Source organism: Manis javanica, chromosome 10 (assembly GCF_040802235.1).
Source record: "Manis javanica isolate MJ-LG chromosome 10, MJ_LKY, whole genome shotgun sequence".
Lineage (NCBI taxonomy): Eukaryota > Metazoa > Chordata > Mammalia > Pholidota > Manidae > Manis > Manis javanica.
In genome coordinates, this window is record NC_133165.1 from 114,643,278 (window position 1) to 114,665,962 (window position 22,685).

General features: G+C 57.5%; 1 protein-coding gene across 2 annotated transcripts in view; it reads right to left on the bottom strand.

Moving 5' to 3' along the window:
- SHISAL1 (shisa like 1) overlaps positions 1-14,953 on the bottom strand; it is a 130,548-nt gene extending 115,595 nt beyond the window's left edge. Inside the window, exon 1 of one of the 2 annotated variants that reach the window (XM_037006800.2) lies at positions 14,722-14,924. In XM_037006800.2, coding sequence (XP_036862695.2) covers positions 14,722-14,848 — 127 coding nt within the window. In that variant the 5' untranslated portion in view covers positions 14,849-14,924. Of the gene's footprint in view, positions 1-14,721 lie in introns of both variants that reach the window. The other variant, XM_073214007.1, reaches the window with a different exon arrangement.
- Between the last annotated feature and the right edge of the window lie 7,732 nt (positions 14,954-22,685).

A 22,685-nucleotide genomic window follows, 5' to 3' on the forward strand; every position in this document is an offset into this window, starting at 1 on the left:
CTTGACACATTCTGTTCCCTCTGTCTGGAACGCTCTGGCTCCCTCTTGCCCCCCTCTCCCAGTCATCCCTTGATCCAGCTCAGGGATGGGCCCCTCCCTCCCTAGTGGGCTCAGAGCAGTTACCTGCTTGCAGCGGCCCATCCCCAGGGAGCTAATGTCTGCCTCCTGCTCTGGGACCCATGCACCCGGGGAACATGCCCATGCTGGGCATCGACACTTTCCCAGGCAAGGCCTGTTACACAGGAGGCGCTTAACAAACGTCACTGAACCCATCCAGTGGGGCAGATCTTGTTGTTACTCCCAGTGGGGGGCGACCATAAGCGCAGAGACTCCCTCCAGGTCCCAGCTTTTCAAGGCAGAGCTGGGGCTGAATCTTCATCTGCCCCGTTCCAGGGCCCCAAACACTGGCTGCCTTAGGTAAGGTGTTTGCTGCATTTCAAGGTTCGTGCCAAGCGGTGAGGGAACCACTTCAGGAGCTGTAGCCTGAGGGGGGAGCCCGCTGCCTTATTTTCCATCTGAGTTCTTACTGGGAAGATGGTCCGCCTCTGGGCGGGAAGCCCTGCAGCCAGGGAGCAGTGCCGCCCCGTGGGACCAGAGGGTAACCCCATGCCCTCCTGGCCCTCCCTGGACACTGCCTGGGTGTGCCCCACCCCATGTCAGAACGGAGACCCTGGGCTCAGGCAGCCGAGCAGCCTTCCTGCCACCCGTGTGCCTCAGGCCGTTTTCCCGGGACCAGGGGTGGGCGCTCCTAAAGGAGCTGAGGCCGCCATTCAAGGCCCCACGGGCTCCCCCTGGGGTGAGGGGCCCTCCCACGCCCTTCGCCCGCTCCTTCTCTTCACAGCTCTAGCCTGTGTCCCTAGGTTTTAAGTTACGATTATTTAATTATGATTCTTTTCTGTTCCCCTTACTAGAACATGAGGTCCTGGAGCACAGACCTGGTCCCCTTACTGCCTGCGGTCACCAGAATAGTGGCCCCAGAGGTGTCCACGCCCATTTCCCTGGGCCCTGTGGACATGTCACCTCACGTGGCAAAGGAGACTTTGTGGATGTCCTTACAGGCATGAACCTTTGAAAGAGGGGGATTACCCTGTGTTATCCCAGTGGGCCCAGTTTAATCAGGTGAGTCTTTAAAAGCAGAGACCCTTTAGCTAAGGGTGAGAGGTGGGTGGGGAGAGGGAGGAGGGGTCAGAAGAGTGAGAGGGCCTGGCCCCCCGCTGCCGCTGCCGACTCTGAGGTCGGAAGGACCACGAGCCAAGGGAAGCAGGCAGGAGGGTAAGGGGCAGACGGAGCTCGGGGCTGCTGGCAGCCGGGAGGGTCAGGAGCACACAGGCCCCACGTGGGCCCCCCTGCCACTCTGACTTCATGTGACAATTCCTGGGGACTTGCATCTGTGGCTGGAGGCCCCCCAGGGGCAGGGCTGTGGCTCACTCACCTGTGTATCTGCCCAGCAAAGCCCCTGGGGTCAGCACGTCCTCACTGAGGACCTACTGTGTGTGAGACCCTGGGGCCACAGAAGCAGGTGAGCAGGCACTGTGTTGAGGAACTGGTGGCTGTCGGGGAGACAGATGTATAAGCACCAGTGAGTATAAAGATTAGCTATAGCTGGGGTGGGCGCAGGCGGCTGTCAGGGGACAGGGGACCAGGAGGAAGCTTCCCGTGGAAGCCCGGGCAGGAGGTGAGTGCTGAAAGACAAACAGGAGCTGAAGAAGGTGAGGCAAGGAGGGTGTTCTGGGTGGGGAATCAGCGTAGCCAAAGGCCTGTATGTGTGCTGAGCAGAGGGTTGGGGCCCACAGGGGACTGCACCTGGGAGGGGCCCAGAGGCCAATGGGGCGGCATGGTGTGAGGGAGCAAACCAGCCAGGACCCTTGCAGGCGTCTGGATCTCAGTGTGCAGACAGGGGCCAGGGGGGAGTTTCAGCAGGAGGACAACCTGGGCAGATTCAGGTCAGGAAGCTCTGCCCAGCAGGTGTGAGCCCTGGGACCCAGCATCCAGCAGGTCCTTTTTGTCAGAGACCCTGACCAGCCTTTCCAAGGACAGGTGGCTAGGAAAAGACTCAGAATGTTCAGCGCGCAGCTGGGAAAGGCGGCCTGGCTCCGCGTCTGCTTCCTCCGCCCGCCCTGTCCCAGCCCCAGGGAGGGCCTGGCTGGCTGTGCCTACAAGAAACTGGTGGCTCCCCACGAGTCCTTTGAAACTGCTCTCTCTCAAAAACAGAACAATGAGGGGATTGAAACATAGTCCCTCCCTTTCCCTGGATTAGCTGCCAGGAGTGCAATGATTTCATTAATACCATCAGCTTTCCTTAAACCTGATTGTAATTACTCTTCAGCCCACATTCCCCTTGGCGAAGTGATGCTGAGTGCAATGTACTTAATCAAATCAACTGATTACATCTGACTGCTGATGGCCTGAACTTGGGGCCTGTGGCCAATGGGAGAGGCCAGAGGGGGCGGCCTGGTGTGCCTTCTCCCTGGGGCGGACATCCGGACAGATGTAGGTATAATGAACACTGATGCAGGCCCCCAGCAGCTGCAGCCCATTCATGGGATCCGTGCTCATTTTTCACCTGTTGGGCCCTCACAACAGTTCCTGGTGGCAGGAATATTGTTTGCATTTTCAGAGGAGCAAGAGCCATGGCTCAGAGACATAAAGTGACTTCCTGAAGGTCACACAGCATGTTGAAGTCAGTTTTAAACCAGAGTCTGGTGACCCTTAGCCAACCCTCTCTTTCCTCTACATCCTGATTGTTCCCCTGGGAAGCAGGGTGGGTAGCGCGGTAGGTGCTGGAAGGAAGAAAAGGGCCGAGAGAGGGGGGCAGGAGGGAGCAGCAGTAGGCTGCCTGGTCTGGCTACACCAGAGCCCGGAGTGCTGTCTGATGCCTGTCCCGCGCCTGTCACTAAGTGGGCTCCCACAACTCTGCACTCTGAGTTTTAAAATGCAGATGTGGTCGTGTCGCTCACACTCCAAGGACCAGCTCCCTGTGAGGCACCTGGTCTCCAGCCCACCTCTGGCCCCTGCCTCTCTTCCCCCTTTGTGCTGGGTCAGCAGCTCCAGCTGTTTGTCATTTACCCAAAGGCATGTGCCCCCTCCCCAGCCTCCAGCCCCACTTGGCCCCACCCCACGTGGCTCCAGGCAGGGTGCCCTTCCCTCTGTGGGCCACACAAAGGGTCTTTATGAAGCCTCAGTGAGACTTTTTCCATCAGATGAAGGCTGACAGGTGGGTCTGGCCCTGTGCCCTATGTCATTTGCCTGCCACTCGAGGCCTCAGTGTGCTAACATGTAAGGTGAGTGTCTACCCTTCAGGGACACACAGGCACCTGGGAGAGGGTACGGGTGCTTGCTCAGGGCACCGGGCAGGGGCTTCCTGCCTTGCTGTCGTGTCTGTCTGTGTAATTTTCCTTAAGTCCTGGTTGTCTCACTGCGAGAACAGGCTTTTTCTACTCATACATAAGCATTTTCTGAGCCCAGGCCTGCAGGAGCTCAGAGGCGGAGCAGGCTTGCCCAGGTCACCTGCCTTCGAGGACCCCCTTTCCGCACAGGAGACACACCCAGGCCTATGCAGCTGGGCCTCAGGAACAGGTGCTGACCCGCACCACATGCCCCACTGATGGAGGGACAGCGTGAGTCTCCCCAGACCTGCTCTGGGGCCCAGGGAGCAGAGGGCAAGCCAGCGGAAACCAGTGTGGGGCACCAGCCCGTTGACAGACCATCACAGGGTCCCCACCGCCCAGAGGAGAAACAGACAGGTCAAGTCACCCCTCTAGCTCTCCCGAGCTGCTGAGAGGGATGAACCACACATGCCTGGGTCCCACAGTTAAGCCAGGAGAAAAGCAATGCCTTAGTATTTACTTTAGGGGAGAGAAAGAAAAGCATTCAATCCAGTTGCCAAGAAAAATAGCCAAGGCACCCCATTAGTCACCCTGAGCTCCACGACTCTTTCCTCCCCCCACTTTGGGGCTGTGAAGAGCAGAAGATGTGCACACAGAGGGGGTGCTGGCAAGGGAGGAAATGGGTGCCAGTTGGTCCCCAGAGTGTTGGATGGCATCAGACTAGAGAGCCTGAACCAAGGAAACCTCAGCACGAGGTAAGGGGTCTCCTAGCAGGGCCGGGAGGAGCCCAGGCTGGGTGTGGACAAGTACAAAGGTTGGCACTGGCCAGGGTGCAGTAGTCGGGTCCCCATACTGGACGGGGTCCCACTGGGCCATGCTCTCTCCTGTTGGCCGGAGCTGCTGGTGACTGTGAGCTCTGACCCCCCTACCTGGGGGCAGTGTGCCTGACTGGGTCCTGCCTGGGTGCTGGGTGATGAGAGAATTGTTGGGACGCTCAGAACACAGAAGGCTGAGGAGTCACAGACTCAGTGGAGGCCACGTTTTCCCAGAGGCAGGCAAGGGACCCTTGGGCACAGGACAAAACAACTTAGAGACAGGCACCCGCGAAGGGGCTACGGGACACGGTGCTGGATCTGGAGATTCAGTCGCATCTGAGAGCAGCTCCCGGGCGCTAGGGGCGGCGGGAAAGAGAAATCGGAGTTTCATACCGACGGAAGAAATGTTTCCCCTGAGCTACAGCAGGATCTGGTTTACAGATCAGAAGTGCCCGATAGTGTGGAGCAGGACTAATGAGGGGAAACACCCACACCAGGGGGAGTTCAGAAGGACAACAACACGAGACACCCCAGAAGCTCACACTGGGAAAATCAGTCCCGGATGAGGGCACTGGAGCCAGAGCTGCACCTGATTCTCAGTGCCAACCCTGCCACCAGCCTTGGAAGTGGAAGACAACGGGGCAAGATCTACAAAGCTCTGAAGGGGTCTGGGACAGAGATCTACACCGAGCTGGACCGGCCACAAGGATGAAGGCCAAACAGAGGCTTCTCCAGGCAGGAGGAGGGCCGTGGGTGGACCCCCATGCCCTGCAGGCACCCTCCTGTCCAGGCTGCACAGACACACACATCCAGACGAGCAGCTCTTAACCAGACCAGCCACGGGGACGGCAGCGTGGGTCAGGGCTGGGCTGCCCAGGCAGGGCGGAGTTGTAGGGAGGCCCAGGACAAGCTGAAAAGCAGCACGGACCTTGGCGCTCAGACGGGCTCTCCTCCAAGGGGCACACTTCCCTGTCTGCTGGGCTGATCACGCTTCCCAGCTCCACAAGGAATATCATTTACATAATTCGAACACCTTAAGCCTCATGCATTGATTTCCAACTCGTACATTTGGCCCACTGACAAAGCACAGATGAATGATTCTTGGTGGTTCCGCCTGGAGGGCAGACGCCCTCAGCCTGGCCAGTGGAGCAGCCCAGGGGGGAGGGAAGGATCCTGGGCTGCACCCCTCAATGCTGGCTGGAGTCCACAAATCAAGAAACTAAGATGGACCTCTGCCCGTTCCACCAGGTGGCTCTGTGCCCTGCGCTGGTGGAAGGCCGTAAGCGCATGGGTCGTAGCTGTAGTCATGAGTGAAATGACTCCTCCTCCCAGGAGATGGTCAGACAGCAAACCCACAACACAGGCGAGAAACACCAGGGTGGTCAAGGACTGCCAAGGGCCACGGGCAGAGAGTGTGTGGGAGGGGGCACCCACGGTGACAGAGGGGAGGCCCTGCGGAGTGTGACTTTAAGGCTAGGAATGAGGGCAAGAAGGAGCCAGGGGAACAGAATTCCTTTCCAGGGAACCGCCAGAGGAACTGAGGCTTCAGGAACTGAGGGGCTGGGAGAGAGGGGGGTGCAAGGTGAGTTCAAGAGACCCCAGGGCTGTCGTGGGCGCTCCAGAGGCCACCTCATTGTCTGGACTTGACCCTAGGTGCTGTCAGCGTGTGTTGGGGGTTTTTAAGCAACGGGGAGGCCTGGCGGGACGACTCCCTCTGGCTCGATGGGGAGGGTGCAGGCAGAGGAGGCGATGGTGTGCGCCGGGCAAGCCCAGGAGTTCGGTGCTACAAAGCTCGGAGTCCACGGAGCCGGCACTGGGAGGAAAACACCAACTGCAGGTGGAGAGACACGGGAGAGGCAGGAGCGTGGGCAGGCAAAGCCTCGCATTTGAGGCAGGAACCAGCAGATACTGTGCGAAGTCGATAAGAAAGAGGTGCAAGTGTATTATTTAAGTTATAAAGAGAAGCAGCAGAATGAAATGCAAAAGTGGAGAACAGCGTGGCTCACGGGAGAGCGTCTGGGCGGGGGATGGGGGCAGAGGCAGATTTTACACTTCAGTTTATATGGTACTCTAAGATCTGCATATGCATCAAACATCGCCGTGTGCATATGTGACTTTTTAATTAAAAAGAGGGGTGGGGAGAAGCTGGAAAGACGTGGCAGCGCCCTCTTTCCAGAAAAGAAGCCAAGTGTTAAAGGAGGAAACGAGGGTCAGAGTGGGGTCTGCACAGAGAAGCGTGACAGGGCAGTCAGCGAGGCCCCTCCAGCAGGCGGCACCGAGGCTGAACTGGAGGATGAAGGGGCACCGACCCTGGGGTGGGGGTGGGGTAACACATCAGTGAAAAGGAAAAGGGAGAAAAGCAATTGCAAAACTCAGAGGCTGGGCCACAGGGGCAGCGGGTGGGCAGGTGAGGAGAGCGGGAGAGGGTTCCCTCTGGCCTGAGAGCTGGAAGTCTTCCCTGGGCTGTGGGCCATTTGACAGCATTATTTGTGTGAGTCAGAAAAATAGCACAACTACGGCTCAGGCTGTGACGCTTACGCTGTGCCATGCCCTGTGCTGAGTGTTGCACGTGGATTATTTCATTTACTCCTCATGACAAACTGCATAGTTCTGCCCATTTTACAGATGAGAAAACTGAGGCTCAGGAAGTGCCATTGTCTCACCCAGAGTTGGAAGGCTGGTAAATGGCAGAGCAGCCGGTTTCCAGCTCTCCACCCCCCCGCCATCCTGCAGGAGGAGAGGCCCAGCCCTGTGGTTCCCTGAACCGTGGCTGGCTGTCCAGCGGGTTGCACTGACGGCAGAACGCAGAGGCACAGCCCAGCTCCGAAAGGGAGGCTCCCTGGTCCTGTGCCAGCCACACCCAGGGACTCCCCTGGAGTTTGAAATGCAATTAAATTAAAAATGCATTAAAAATTGTCAGAACTGGGAGGGCTTCTGACTGCAGAAACTGAGCATTAAGATGCAAGGTAGAATGAGTCTGCAGGCTCCTTGGGGGTTGCCTGAGGCCTTTGAGGAAATACTTGATTCCGAAGCGCTCACAGAGCAAAGCAAAGTGCTGGCCCGTTGGGTAGTAATGGATGCTAAGCACCATTTCTTTGGACAGCCCGCAGGTGCAGACCAAGGGCAGCCGGGCTCCTGCAGCTTCCCGAGATGGTGGAGGCTTCTCTGCCTCCAAGAGCAGGACACTGACGGCTTGCCAGCTCTGCACATGGGCACCAGACAAGCTGGGCCTCGGGTGGAAATAGCCTGGGATGGGGTCCAAGGCCTGCATTTGTGCCCCCTCTGCCTTTGCTCTGTGACCTTCATCAAGTCACTCTGTCTCCCTGGGCCTCAGTCTCCTTGACTGTAAAAGGGGACAGCACAGGAGATGGGCCTCACAATAATGCCAAGCCTGGCGTGTAGGGGAATCCTGGTAATGGCACGTGAGCTGATACGATCTCACCCCCAGGTCTTTGCACATGCAGCTCCCTCTCCCTGGGAAGCTGTTTCCCACCTTTCCCTAGCTAATGCCTACAGGTCTCAGCTTAGAGGTTACTCCTTCCTTGAGGGTGTTTCTTGACCTCCCATCTGTACTGTCTGACTGCTGTACTTCCCTGTTCTCCATGGATATGCAGCTCCTCTGGCCAGGCCCTATGGCGTGGGGGCCCTGGGAGGGGTGAGACCCCCGCCCTGCCTGGAGAAGACTGCAGTCTGACCACAGAGACAGACGCATTGACCTAGAAGCTGAACAGTGTGAGGTCATGTGAGGAGGGTCAGGTCCTGCTCCTGAGCCTCGCCTTGAGGACAGGGCAGACTTGAAGAGAAAGCCAAAGGGAGAGGTACTGCAGGTAGAGGGAACAGCCCGGCAAACGCAGTGACTGCACAGAGACGGCAGGGAACAAGACACGGTCTTATGTGGCTGCAGCTAACGGAGGCTGAGAATGCCGTGATGAGCCTGTGGATGACGAGGGGCTGAGGGGGACAGGAGCCCCCATACAAACCCTACAGTGGCGGACTGTGGGCATGACTGTAGTCTGCAGTTTGATGGTGGCACGTGGGGACAGGTGGGGTCTCTGGGGCCTGTCCCGTTAGGTCCAGCTTGCTCCCAGGGCTCAGGTGTGTGCTCTCACAGATACCTCGTCAGGTGCCCCGGAGGGCCTGAGCCTGGGGATGGCGCTCAGCCCCGCATGCTTGCTGCCAGGTGGGCTTCAGGGCATGGAAGCCAGGCCGGCTTGGCTCTTAGCCGCTCCCCTGGCATCAGCGGGCTCTGGCGCCTCATGCAAGCTCCGTCCCTGTAAAGCTCAGTGTCCTCAGCTGCAGAGGGTCTAATGACAGCATTAGTTGACTGAGGGGATGGCAAGTGCAAACAAGCCCCAGGGGCAGAGGGCCCCCAGAGGGATGGGCGGGTAGTCCAGAGGGGACAGTGGCATGTGCAGAGGCTCAGTGCCAGGGTTTTGTGTTGCTAGAACACAGCAGCCATGGCAGGGGTGGGGCTGCAGAGACAGGACAGGGTCAGAAACGGGGCTGGGCTTTGTCTGAGGTGGGGGCATGCAAAGCTGATAAGCTGAGAAGGCATCACAAGAGATGCCTTCCAGAAAGAAGACGCCTGCTGACGTACGGGGATGGACCGGAGGGGCCATGAGTCCTGAACCTGGCCATGGAGACCGAAGGCACTGAGAGGACATTCATCGGCATTGCCACCCAGTGTGATGGCTTCTTACTGCAGGGTTATCAGGCACTTGTGAAGGGGAGGCTCTGTACAGCTATTAACTCAAATTCAAGGGCTTTGCCATGTTAGAGCTGAGGCAACTCTGGGGCACAGAGAGGTTAAGTAACTCACACAAGGTCAAACAGCCCAGGAGGTCCACGTTCACAGCCTACCCTCCTAGCCACTGGACCATTCCTCCAGGAGAGCCCACGGAGCAGTCAGACACCAGCACCAATGCCGACCTGCGCCACACATGTCATCACTGTCATGGCTTCTAGCAACTCTGCATGCATTCCCACAGTACTCTACAGTTTGCAGAGCATCTTCACCTACGTCATCTAATAAGACCCATACAAGGGCCCTGCACAGCTGTGTTAGTCCTGGTTTTCAGGGGAGGCCAAGGGACCTGCCCCAACTCATGTGGTGACCCCGCTTCCAGCCAGGTCAGCCAAGCCCACCCGGCCAGAGTGTGACACCTATTAACTCACAATCCCATTCCCCAGGACTCCGCTGTGTGCCAGGCCCTCCTGTGCCTTCTCCTTTCTTTCTTCCATCCCCTTAACTCCATGGTATGGGTATTCTGGGTCTCTTTGCAGATGAGGCCACTGGAAACTCAGAGAGTTTGAGTCACTTGCCCGAGGTCACGCAGCTACTCATTGCTGGAGTGGGAATAGAAGCTCAGTTCAGTTAGGCTGTAAAGCTGAGCTCTCTGCCCTGCGTCCTGCTGAGCAGGGGCCCAGGAACTGATTGATAATTGAGCTGGCATCCTTGCAGCTGACCCCTCCACCCCCTTAGCTCTGCCCACCCTGTTCTTTGATTCTAGATGGCAGATCCTGGACAAGCAGGAGTCTTAAAAGGGCAGAGAGTCTCTGCTGAGCAGCTGATGACATCCACGCTCTTCCCAAGAGCAGAACAGCATTAATGAGGATGCACAATGAGCCTCAATCTCCGTCTGGTCTTTTATCATTTATGATCCACTTTCTCTGCAGACCTCGCGGAACCTCCCTGGCAGGCGTGCGCAGGAGCCTGCAAGGAGCGGCACATCCCTTCCCAGGCCCGATCTTGGAGAGATCACACAGCCTGGGAGTTGCATTTAAAGGACAGCTTGGCTCTGGGTCACAAACCTCAAAGTTCTTGCTGCCAGATGAGGGCTGTGGCACTCTGGCAGACAGGCAGGAAGGGATTTCTAACCTCTAGGCTCCTCACCAGGAAGAGGGGAGAGTTCAGCTCGGTAGTGAGTTGGCCTGGAGTAGACGGGTAAGGATGTTGACCCAGCGAGGAGCAGGGAGGGCCTTTGCTGCCTGACCTGCTGAGGCCTCTGGGGTCCAGATGTGCAGTTTCCGGGCATCAAGTGCCCCCCGCTGCCAAGTCGATGGGATTAGTGTGAATGACGACAAGGACCCCGCCTCTGCAGGGGCAGAAGCAGGAGACAAGAGCCAATTAACACCATTCGGTGGCCTGTGTTGTACATTTTTGAGAGAAAGAGAGAAAATACCCTGCTTGCTGCTTTTACAATTAAGAAGGGAAAACATTTAATACTTAATACATTTAAATTGCCCAAGAGGACACTTCAGCTTTATTTCAGGGCCACTCAAGGCTGAGAGAGGGAGGGAGATGGAGAGTCTAGAGAAAAAGAGACAGGCTGATGTGGGCAGAGATGGGCGCTGACCACGCACGGGAGGGGCTGCGTGGGGAGGAAAACTGTCCCCTAACCTTCAAGGTTCTCCTGGCTGGTCTAAGATTAAATTGACACGAGACAGGTTAACAAGAGGAAATCAAAGTTAATTTCGTGCTTGCAGGAACCCTGCCTACATGAGATGTCTTTGCCATCCTGAGCTCAGGATCGGGCAGGGGCCAGGGGCCTCTCACGGGGAGGGCAGGGCGAGCAGGAGTTCGGTAAGGTGTTTGCAGGGCCACGTGGGCAGGCCAGTGACCAGCCTCTCCCAGCCCGCCCCCGTCCTCTCCCCTCTCCCGAACTCCGGAATCCTGCCTTCTCCGCCCCCCATGCCCAGGCTGGTACCTCTCTCTGCATTTTCACACCCACCTTCTCTGGATTCCCATAACCCTCCTGGACCGTCCATCCATTATACAGATGACAAATAGAGGCTTGTGAAGGCTAAGGAAATGCAGCCAAGGGCACAGCTACAACCCTGGAGCCCCTTTTAAGTCCAGGCCTTTCTGTCTGCTGGTGCTCCCTGCCTGGAAGGGGAGTGTATGGGGGGTAAGGGAGAGACCCCGTGAACAAATGCCTCTGGTATAGGACTTGTTTCCTTAAACATCCTCTCTGCCCAGCGTCTTGAAATCTTAGGAGACAAGGAAATGTTTAACTTGGAAAAATAACCCTCTCTCCTTGGGTGCTTGGAACTGCCGGCATTTAAATGTCTTCATAGCTTAAGGGTCTTTGGGCTGTGTATTCTCCATTTTGCGAGTTAATATGAACTGGAGTACTTGGGAGTGACCCTTAAGCTTCCGGCCCCCTCTTCACGGCTGCAGGCTGGGTGATTCTCCAGAGCCTCGGTGTCCCCAGGCTCTGGCACCCTGAGCGGGCAAAGAGCAGGACGATTATAACTCAGTAATGAGATCAGAGGTTCCCAGCTTCTGCCTAATTTGGAGCTGGTGCCAGCGGAGCCCAGAGGCGTCCTGGAGAGGAGCCCAGAGGCAGGCTTGCTGTGAGCGGCCCAGGGCTGCCCCTCTGCCGGGCGGCCCGGACAGCAGGCGGCTCTCAACACGTGGCTCCTGCCTGCCTCCTTCTGGATGCCCTCACCCACTCTCCTCTGACCGCTGAAGGCCATGATGGGCCCCTCCCCTGTCCTCTCAGTGACACAGCTGCACCCCAGTCTCTGCCCCAGTCCTCTCCCTGGACCCACTAAGCTGGGAGAAATGCCATTAACTGGCCTGACTCCCCCTTTGACTCTGAGCTTGACCTTGTCTGAGTGATGTTTGTATCCTCAGGGCCATGTGATCCAGGGAGAATCAGACACAGATCTGTCCTCAGGGAGCACCCAGGCTGGAGGGGACAACGTGTGAATAGATCAGAGAAAGCATGGGAGGTGCACGTGGGTGTGGAAGACGGGGCCCCTCATCCCCAGCTCTGCCCCTCCCTCTGCCCTGTGACTTTGCAGTGGCCCCCTGGAGACTAGATGGGATCTACACCCTATTGACTTGGGACTTGGCAGATGGATATGGTCAAGGAGCCCTTTAATGAGCCGGAGAATTTGACTTGGACTTGCTCCTCTGCCACAATCAAGAGAAGACCAGGCCCCAGAATGAGCGCGGGGAGCAGACTATGGCCCAGAGCCACATGCAGCTACTACACCCAGCTCAGGCCCACCAGACCCAAACAAGATCGGCCAAACCCCAGGCCCAGGAACAAGCAAAATACATTTGGTGGCTATAATCCACTGAGATTTGGGGATTGTTTGTTACAGAGCATTGTTGCAGCAAGAGCCGACCGCTACAGCGGAGATGTGCATGGGCCGGAGTAGGGAGACCAGGACAGGTGCGCCCTTTCCTGAGGAGCGAGCGAGTCTGGATGACACGGTGGAATGCTAACCCCAGCAGGGCACTCCCAGGGCAGAGTTACCCTCAGCAACTGCAGCTGGGGGAGTAGGACAGCAGGACACGGGCACCAGCCAGGGAGGCCAGGGCCTCGGGGCGTCTGGAGCAGAGCTCTGGTGCTAAAGGCAGGAGGTTTGTGGGTGCAGTGGGCAGGCGCCATGGGCTTCCAGGAGAGCCTTACTGCAGATACATGGTGCTCTTCTGGTTAGAGCCGCATCACTTGCTGAGTGTCTTTCCACAGAATTTTATTCTTTGCAACAAAGCTAAGTGGTTCGATGTAAGACAATGTTTACTAAGTGCCCAGCCCCAGTCTGCATCTGATCCCTGCCAAGTGGGGTCGCTGTTGCTGATATAAGAATATGGTGTGGTTTTCAATTTTCAGGCCTTTGCTACAATGTTCCCTGTGACCAGGCCAGTGGGTCTTGAGCCAGCCACCACCCCCAGCACTCCCAGAGGCTGTTTCAGGTCCAAGGTGGCACCTAGGGACAAGCCCGCTTCCAAGGCACTGGACGGAGAGGGACACATGCTTACATCATCAGCCGGAGCAGACAAGTTAAGATGACATTGTCAAGAGGCAGGCCAGCACCTTAAGGGCTGGCGGTTACCATGACTTAGGCCTATGCGTCCCCGCAGCCCCACCCACCCTGCTGGGAGGAGGTGACCGGAGCACCCTGCATCCCAGCCCATCAGCCGGCTGTGCTGGGCAGTGGGCGAGAGGCTTCTCCTTGGGGGTGTTGTCACCAGGGTCCTGGTCGGATGGGGTTGGTGTTAATGTCAGAGCCAGAACAGCTGTGCCCTGTGTGTGTGCGTGCATGCATGTGTGCGTGTAAATGCAGCAAGCACGTGTTGCATGCCTGCTGTGTGCCAGGTTCTCCGTGGGAAGCACTGGCCCTCCAGGCTCAGGCTATAATGCCAAGGAAGAAACGCTCATGAGGTAGAAGGCTTTCCCCTGCCCCGTGCTCTGTCCCGCTTCCTCCCCAGGATGTCGGCTGAACCCCCACCAGCCCGGTAAGGAGGGCAGCTGCACCCCAGTTTACTGGTGAGAACGCAGAGGTTCATAGGGCAAGTGTTTTGCCGAGACTCACACAGCTGGGAGAGCTGGGCTGGGCAAGTTGGAGGATGGGCAACCCTGAGCAGGGTCCTGGGGGATGGGTGAGCCTGTGAGGGACCGTGCAGGCAGAGTGGACAGGAGGGAGGTAGGTGCGGCCACCTGACATCGGGAGACCATGGGTGTTTGCAGGAAGGATGTACTCGGTCCAAAACCCGGCAGCGGCCACCAGAGTTTCTCCCTGACGGCCCCAGAGTTTTTTCGGGCCTGCCACATACAGCATACGTATTCCCACAGCTGCACACCTGGGCCCGGCACCCTGGTGGACCCTGTGTCCAGCTGAGCCAGCGTGCCTGCAAAACTTGGTCATGGCAGAGGCCAGCTCACAGGCCACCAAGAATCAACCTGATTAACCCCACTCCCTAAAGGACTCCCCGCTGCGCGCCCGTGCAAGGCCCAGCCCTCGCGGGGGTCTGGCCTATCCCAACACCTGCCCTTCTCTGATGAAGGAGGTCAGCAGGACCCCCACCCTGCCTTCCCATACTGGCCATGGGAGAAGATCGCACCAGCACCAATCAGCCAGCCTTAGGTGAATACCCGGAGATTAGTCACAGAAATTCATTTCAGCAGAAAGTTAGATTTGGCAGCCCTCTGACTCCCAGAAACCTGACTCCTCGCTTCCACTCGGTTCCACTGGGCTCAGCTCACCGCCCAGAGCAGCCCCACCAAATGGGTTTCTTTCTGTCAGCCTTGAAGTATGCTTCCGACTCAGAATGCAGGAACTCAAGACCCGCCCGCCCCGGGAGTGTGTGTCCCTGGGATTCCTCCCTGTCTTCCTAGCTATCTGCCCCCACAGCGCTCCGGAGAAGGCCACCCCCACCTCCCCTGGGGGCCAGAACTTGACTTGCTCCCTGGCTCCACCCACCATTTCTCCCTGAAAAGGCACCAGGCTCCCTGGAACCAGCTCTGGGCCTGCCTCCGACACTTTCCAACCTCATTTCTGTAAACCCATTAACCTGCAGCGGCTTCTTGTTAAGCTGACAAGACTCTGACATCTTGGCAGTGGCTGAAAAGGGCAGGCTGTTCCCCACCAGACTGGGGGGGGGGGATGAGGAGGGGAGGGGAGCGCAGCTGGCCCCCTTCCGAAGAGAGCTGATACCTCCAGAGCTCCCTGGAGTAGAAGTGGGGCACAGGAGCTGCCCCCAGAGCCCCTTCACCACACCCCCAGACCTGCAGGCCCCCCGCCTCCAGGGGGACAGACGCTCAGAGCAACAGCTGCTGCCTTACCTGTGCCGAGGCCTCTCACAGTCCAGCACGGGGAGGGTGACTCCAGGCGTCCCAGGTGCCTGCCACCAGCCCCTTCCTCAGGAGCAGCCCAGCCACGCTCTGCAGAGCACGTCCCAGGTTGGGGCATATGTGTGCATGTGCGTGTGTGGGGGGGGAGAGAGTGCCTCGGAAGCAAAGGGTCAAATATTCCTGGCTGCCACCTGTCACCAGCCCATCCCAAGGGCCAGCTGACTGAGGCGGGGGCGCTCCAGCCAGGCCCACTGTCATCTGCTGGGAGTGCCAGGCGGCGGCTTCTGCTCACCGGGCTCCGCCAGCTGCTCCAGGGCTGAGGCCAGCAGTTTATTTTTAGAGCCCGGCCCTTCCCCAGACACCAGGATCCCAGCTGAGATTTCCAGCAGCTCAAACTAGCTGTTCCTGGGCTGCATTGTCCCTTACTGGGAATGTTCTGGAAGAGAGAAAGAGGCCCTTGCAGGGTGTGTCTCGGTGTTTTCCTCTGAGAAATGAAGGGATGGACGGGGGTTCTCCGGGACCCTCTGGTGAGGACAGCCCCGGGCTCACAGCCAGGATGGGATTCAGCTTGGGCAGGGTGGCTGCCTTCCCAGGGCTGCCCCTGTTTCCTTGTCTGCAGGATGAACGAGGGCAGCAGGCACACCGTCCAGAGAGGGGCTGCAGGGAGGAACAGCCATCCTGTGCACTCTGCTTCCCCCACTGGACCGCCCAGGAGGGCAGGACCCTGCCAGTCTTGTTCACCATTGTAAGCCCCAGGGTGTCTTGTCCATCGTAGGTGCACACAGTAGGTGTTCAGTGACTATTTAGCAAGTAAGGGGACAAATGCTCATCCCGCGTTACCTGCTGTTAGTCTCCTGATAACCTGCGAGGTCACCAGAATGCCCCCACTCAGCAGATGTGGAAGCTGAGGCCCAGGAAGGCAAGGAGCCTGCCCAGCGCCCCTGCCAGCAAGTGGCAGCACCCAGACACCCTGGGCTGAGGGACTGGCAGCTCACGCCCTTCCCACTCCCCCACCCCGCCTTCCTGGGACAGCTGTCCCTGGGGCATTCCCCTTTTCCGGCCTCCACCCTGTTCACGGGATGTCGCTGCTGTCCCCCCAGCCCACTGCTAGTTGACTCGCCATGTGCTGGCCCCTCCGCTGAAGTTATCTCCCCTGTAGAACAGACTTGGGACCTCCCCACCTTCTGAGGCTCTCTGGGGTCCCCAGGGGTCAACTGGAGCCCAGCTATGGCCGTTTATATGTGGGAGGCTCCCGCCGTCTCTTGCCCATCCAGGCCTTGCCCTCCCTTCTGCCAGGCTCGCGAGGGGCTTTCTGCAGTGAAGAAGCAGGGAGCCAGGTGCACGGAAGGCCACCAGTGTTTGCTCCTCTGCTTTGACTCGGCTCATGGGAAAGAAGTTGTGTGTGTGTTTGCTGTGTGGCCGCTCAGCCTTAGGCTCCGGCCTCAAGGCAGGCAGGGTGGGCCACGTCACCCTCACAGAGCTGGCACAGCCCCTTCATGCACAGGCACACCCCGGCGTCCTGCCCACCCTGCCTCGCATTTGAGGATCTCTCCCCTGTGCCCAGGGTGCCCACCCTTCCTTCTGCAGCCTGCCAGACCCAATGCCACCTCCTCTGTACACCAGGGACTGGCCGGCTGGTCTCCCAGGACTCGGAGAGGGCTGGGGCCAGGGAATTCCTGCCCCCGGGGAGGAAGCAGTCTGCCAGCACTGTGATGCTGATGTTTCTCCCCTAGGGGACAGATATAAGCCCACCCCAGGGCCTCTTCCAAGCCTCAGGGCAGTTTGGAAACAGGGGAGGGTCTCAGCCATCACTCCTTGACCAGGGCCATCCACCACCAGGGCAGCTGACCAGGCCCAGCCAGTGGTCCTTGAAGGACCCAGGATGTAGGGCACCAGTGAGGTTGGAAGATGGTGTTCAGCCCGTACTCTGGCACAGCTGTCCCCTCCCCACCAAGCCCCTTTGAAGAAAGTCTCCCCTGGCCCCCCAGCCAGAGCCCTGGGTTCTTCAGGGCACCTGTCTGGGGATCGGGCTTTGTGTCCCTGACCTGGTTCTCACCTGCCTTTTCTGTCAGAGCAGAAACTCCCCAAGGGCAGGGCCATTGCTTAGGCACAGCTCCAAGGTCCCTTGGTTCCTATTCTCTGATCACATTAACAAATCCCCCAGAGGAGAGTTCAGTGCACAGGCCGGCGAGCTTATCCTCAGGATGCTTGGCGACACTAAGGGGTTTGAGGAGGAGGGTCCCCTGACCTGCTCATGGAGGAATGGTGGGCTGCATCCCCGAAGGTGCTGGCAGAGGGGTGCCGGCAGCGCATGTCCGCCCAGATGCAGGCCGGGGGGCAGGAGGACTTTCCAACTTAGGCAGGTCCGGTGATGAGGGTCCCACCCTGTCCGGCATTTCACAGATAAGAAAACGAAGGCCGGAGTGTCAGAGGCCCTGTCCCCTTCCCTCAGCAGTAGCAGCCTCACTCCACCTCCTCGCGCCCCTCCACCCACTCCAGAGGTCTTCCTGGAGGGTGGTGCCTGCTCACACACCTCCTGGGCTGGGGCGCTCCCTGTGGACCGAGGTGGGCCCGTCCTTGGCCACCGTGCACACTCCCCAGCCGTCCCCTCGCCCCGTTCCAGCTGTGGTGGCCCAGGGATCGCAGGCTTGGCCCACAGCCTTGGGGGCTCTGGTCCATCTCTATGCCTCCATGACCCGGGCATTTGATGCCTTAGGGGGGACCCACCCTTGTGCCTTTAAACTCCTTCTCCTGGGTGAGAATGGCACTTCCCACCTGCCAGGTAGGGTCACGTGTCTGCATGTTACTCCCAAGCACATCAGCATGGATCCCCATTGCAAACAGCCCCTCTGTTTACTGCTGTGTGCCCGGCGATAACCATGATACTTGACACATGCCAAGTGACTGATGGATATTTACTGCCAGTCTCATGATCTGGAGGGAGAGGCAGACACGTAGCCCCCAGGCCCCAGGAGGGGACCCCTTCTCCTGGCTCCCTGCCCTACCGAACCCCCCCACAGGTAGCTCCTTATGGCTCAAGCCTATCTCTGGCCTGAACCCCCCCTAGCTCAGTCAGGGTCATCTAGGCCAAAGATGGAGTCTGGGGGACCCAGCAATGTGTCAGCAGGAGCCCACGGGCCAGGATGGGGCCTGGGGCAGAGCAGGTTTGCCTTATTTGTTAAGGACTATCTTTTCTCTGCCTCGTTAATTTTTCATTTAAAAAAAATCTCTGTTCTTAAATTTGGATATTTTTTACTAGTCTGTTTTTTTGCCCTGTCATCTTTAATGCATTGCGAAGCCCATCCAGTGAATTTTTTCATCTCAGTTATTGTACTTTTTGGTTCTAGATTTTGCCTGTTTTTATAGTTTTCATTTGTTCACTCATAATATAACCCTTAATTTCTTAAAGATGGCTTTCCTTTAATTCTTTGAATGTATTTATAATGGCTACTTTAAAGTCTTTGCCAAGCCAAACAGTGGGGCTACCTCGTTTAATTTCTATTGCCTGCCTTTTTTCTTGACGGTTAATTGCATGTCCCTATTTCTTTGTGTATCCAGTGATTTTTTTTTTTTTATTGAATCCTGGGCATTGTGGATAACCTGTTGAGATACTGGATTCTGCTATCTTCCTCTAAAGAGTATTTCTGGTTTTAGCAGCAGCTTAACTACCAGCTGATCACTTTGGACCCATATAGACTTTGTTTATCCTTTTTCATGTGTGTATGGAGAAAGCCAGTGTGTTTCCTAAGTCCTGCTGGTTGGCAGAAATGACCTCTAAACTCTTTGGGAGGCTTGGTTTTATGCTTGAGCGAGAGGAGTTCAGTCTAACTCTCACCCTAAGAAAACAGCCTCCCTGGGGTCTCAGCTGGATGCTAAGATTTCTCTGTTCTGGCCAGGTTGCCATTTCAATGTTCCTCTGCTCTTCTCCCAACTCAGCTCAAACCTCCACTTTTCCTAGTTTGCTTTCAGCCCCATGGAGTTCGGTCTCTGAGTGTCCTGGACAATCTTGCTCTGGGCATGCAGAGCCCACCCCTCACTCAGACTTCAGGGGCCCCCTCCGCACGGCTCCCCTGACGCCTTGTTCTGCAGGTCCCAGCCACTTTGGCCGCCCTGACCTCTAACTGCTGCCCTCCCAGCTCACCAGGCCCCTGAACTCCACATAGGCCCCAGCTCCCTGTGCTGTACTTGGGAGGTCACCCTGGGGGGACCTGGTGACCATGGGCTCCCCGGGTGGGTTCCCTTCTCTCAGGGATCAAAGTCTTGCACTGCCTTTTCCCCACTGCCTGCAAGGAGTTGCCTCGTCTATTTAACCCAATTCCATAATAGTTGACGGTGGAAGGGATAATCTAGTGCCAGTCATTCTATTTTGGCCAAATGCAGAAGTCCTAAATGCTGTGTTCTCTCTTTTAATCATCCCCTGGTCTCTGATTCTATTTAGAGTGGTACTCAAATTCCTTATTGGGTCCTCAGGCTCGCCCACCCTGTTTCCCTCTGGTCTCTCACCTTCCGCTCTCCACCTTCATGTATCTCCAGCGCAGAGCCCTTCCTTCCCTTCTCAAGTTCTTCTCTTTGCTGCCTCGGGGACTTTGCAGGAGTTCCTCCCTCTGCCGCTGTTCTGACCGGGATCGCTGCATGACTAGTCCTTCCCTGTATTCAAGTCTCAGTTCAGTCACCTGCTCAGAGAGCATTCCGGACCTGTCTTTGTAAACAGAGCCCCACCTCCGTCCTCCCCACTCCCTCCTCATTCACTGTCTGCGGCACTGGTTCCCACGGGAGAGCATCCTGCTTATTAGCAGGCTTGTTTCCTCTCTGCCTGACCCCAGCATCCTCCCAGGAAGCAGGGGCAGGTGTGTCTGCCTCTCTATGGCATCCCTGGGCCCAGTGCAGGCCTGGCACACTTGTCTCTTGGTAAGAATTTTAACTGACTCCTCCCTATCCTCTGACGCCTGCTTAGCGCCTTCAGGTTCTTGGTAAATATTTCCTGAATGGAGAGTCAATTTCCTTGAAAGAGAAGGTAGGAATCCCTCCTGTTCCTCATGCCTTCCACTCGCCCTTGCCACCTCCCGTCTGCAGCCTCCCACCCCACCCCACCCTGCCCCCATCCCTGCCCCACCGCACGCTTGTCCGCTTTACTCCAGGTGGAACTCAACAGACACCCTGCCCTCATTGGACTTATCAAGGCTGTCACGGTGCTCCCACCCCTGGACCCAGGGCAGAGGAAACAGCAAGAGGTCCCACCCACAGGCCTGAAATATGGGAGACCCGAAGCAGGACTGGGAGACCAGGCTCAGAGCTGGATTCAGTCCCCATCCCAGGGGTGCACGTGACTGCCTTGCCAGTGGGTTTCAGCCCTGGGCAGGTTCACTATGGATTCAGTGAGAATGAGGAATGACAATGGAACATTCTTGGGGGAAAGGGTTTATACCTAACTTCCCCCGGTGGCAGGTCAGTCACTAGAATCCCATCCTTTCAGAGCGAGTCTGCGTGCAGCAGGCTGGTCTCTGCCTCTGGGGCCTCTCTGCCCCCGCAGCCCTCTCAGTCTCTGTCCTCCACGCTGCCACCACTCCAGCTTCTGTTCTCCTGCAGCCATGTCGCCCAGAGCACTGGGCAGAGCCCTTTATATAGAGTCAATAGCACTGTATTGCCCACAGGTGTGTAGGGATCTAGCCAACCAGGGCCAGGTGAGAATCTGGGCCAGGAACCTTCACTTTATTCCCAGGGGCAGGTAGAAACAAGGCTGTGAGATCGGAAGCCAAGACAGGGTGTTACGTCCCTATAGCCCTCACGGCGTACAGCCTCCACAGCCTCAAGTGGGGCCCCTGGGCACAGGAAGGACATGGGGGCTGGGGTCGCGCAGGCCTGCACCAGTAGGCAGCGGTCAGGTCTCCAGCCCACGCAGCTCCCTTCAGTGGCCGTCAACCCTGCCTGCACAGAGAAATCACTGGGGAACTTAAAAATATGCTGGTGCCGGGGTCTTCCCCACCCGCCTCCCCCAACCGATTAATATAGATCACTGGGAATGGCCTAGGTGACTGAAAGGTGTGTCCAGGGCTGAGCGCCTGGGTGTCTGGAGGCCCCGAGGTGTATTCCCCAGCCCCCCACTCTGCATGTGGGCCTTCCTCCCCCGCCCAGGTGGAGGTATTCTGGCTGCAGACTTAATGAACTGTTTGTAAACTCCAAGTGAAGAGCGACAGCTTTCCTCCAACTGTCAGTTATATGCATAATTGGAATTCGTTTTCCCTGTTCCCAGAGGCAGGCAAGAACCAAGAAATCACACTTGCTGATGAGCTGGGGGAGACTCCAACGCCTCCCGGGCTCCTGCCCCTTTCTTCCCTGCTGGGGCCCCTAAGGAGGGAGGGGGTTTGTGGACCCAGGTACCCAGGACCAGATGAGAGAACCTTGAAAGTCTGCCCACCCTCCAAAAATACTAGCTCTTCCTTAAAGATGAAAATATGTCTCCTAAAAGCCATATTCTAAAATGTTCAGCTTCTGCAGTGACCACGTCCTGGACCCTTGTCTAGGGGAAACACGAGGCAGGGGGTGGCACGAAGGATGTGGGGGACTCAGTCCTGGGTTCAAATCCCACCCCTGCCTCATAGAGCTTGGTTTTCTCCCAACAGGCTGTGAGGGTCACAGCAACGCCGCCTCACTGCGTGGTGGGGTCACGAGGAGCTTGTGCAAAGGACGTCAGGCATGCCGAGTGCTTGTTGCCGTGGCAACAGGGATAATTCCAGGGGAGCCAGCCGGGGCCCCTAAATAAGTGGGTGGCTCACCCAGGACCAGGAGGGGAGCCCAATCCCTGGGTGAGGAATTTCTGGGTGCAAGTCAGGCGATCGGTCGCACTGCTTCCCCTCACACCCCACATTGTCCCCATTTGCAGTAGGAACGTTGGGCTAATTATGGAAGTGAAATAATTACCCCAGCCAGCCGATTCCACGGTGTAATGGCTGGGTGAGAAAGGAGCTGGGGCGTGGCAGGGCCCTCCCTCCCAGGGGGTCCCGAGGCTCCAGGCAGTGGGCTATCCCCCGGGAGGGCCCTGGCCACTCTGGGCGGCCTCCCTCCCCACTTCCTCCCGGAGTCCTGGCTCGGCAAGGGAAGCCTGGGCTTCAGAGAGGCCAAAGCATAAAGCTGGATCCTGGGGAGGCCATTCAGTTCTTCTTGGCATGTGTGGGGGTCTCGGCTGATCCTCTTGTGATAAAGGGGCCCCAGCTCTTCTCTGGCCCAGGTCTGCAGGAGCCCAGGCGCTTTGTCTCCCACCTTCCCTGCCGATGCCCTTGGAGGCCTTGCCTGCAGACCTTCCCTCCGGCTCCAGCCGGGCCTCAGCAGCCTCCTCCACACAGTCGCAGGCAGCCTCTGCTGATTGAGTACAGCTGGCATTTCAGGTGAAAGCGATGTGCCAGCCCTGGGTCATGTCTCCCAACTCCGAAAAAATCCAAAAAAGAAGTTAGCTCTGGCCTGAAGTAGTCCGTCGCCATAGGTACGGGAGCCCCTGGGCTGGGGAGCCTCTCCTCAGGAGAAGGCTGGAGCCCCGAGCAGACAGAGGTTGGGGCGCTGCTGACAGCGTGTCTCCCCCGACGCCCCCCCTGCTTCCTCTGACTTCCCATCAGTCCCAGTTCTCTGCCCCAGAACCCTGGTGCCCGTGAGGGAGGGGCACAGCAGAGGGTCAAGTCCCGGCACTGCCTCCTAAGTAACCCAGGCAGTCACCTAACGTCTCTGTGCTTCGGTTTCTCATCCATACATTTTCTGCTTTGAAGGACTCAGTGAAGAATAGCTGAGTTTGTAGATATTTAATTGCTCCTGGGATTCGTCCTTTAACACCTCTGAAATCAGCGTGCACCTCACGATCGGTGGTGTATCACAATTTAACTGTCAGTGGCTTAAAAACACGTAGTGGTCCAAAAAATACAAGGGTCTCACAATTGGTGGCATCTTCAACTTATCAAACTATGGTGTGT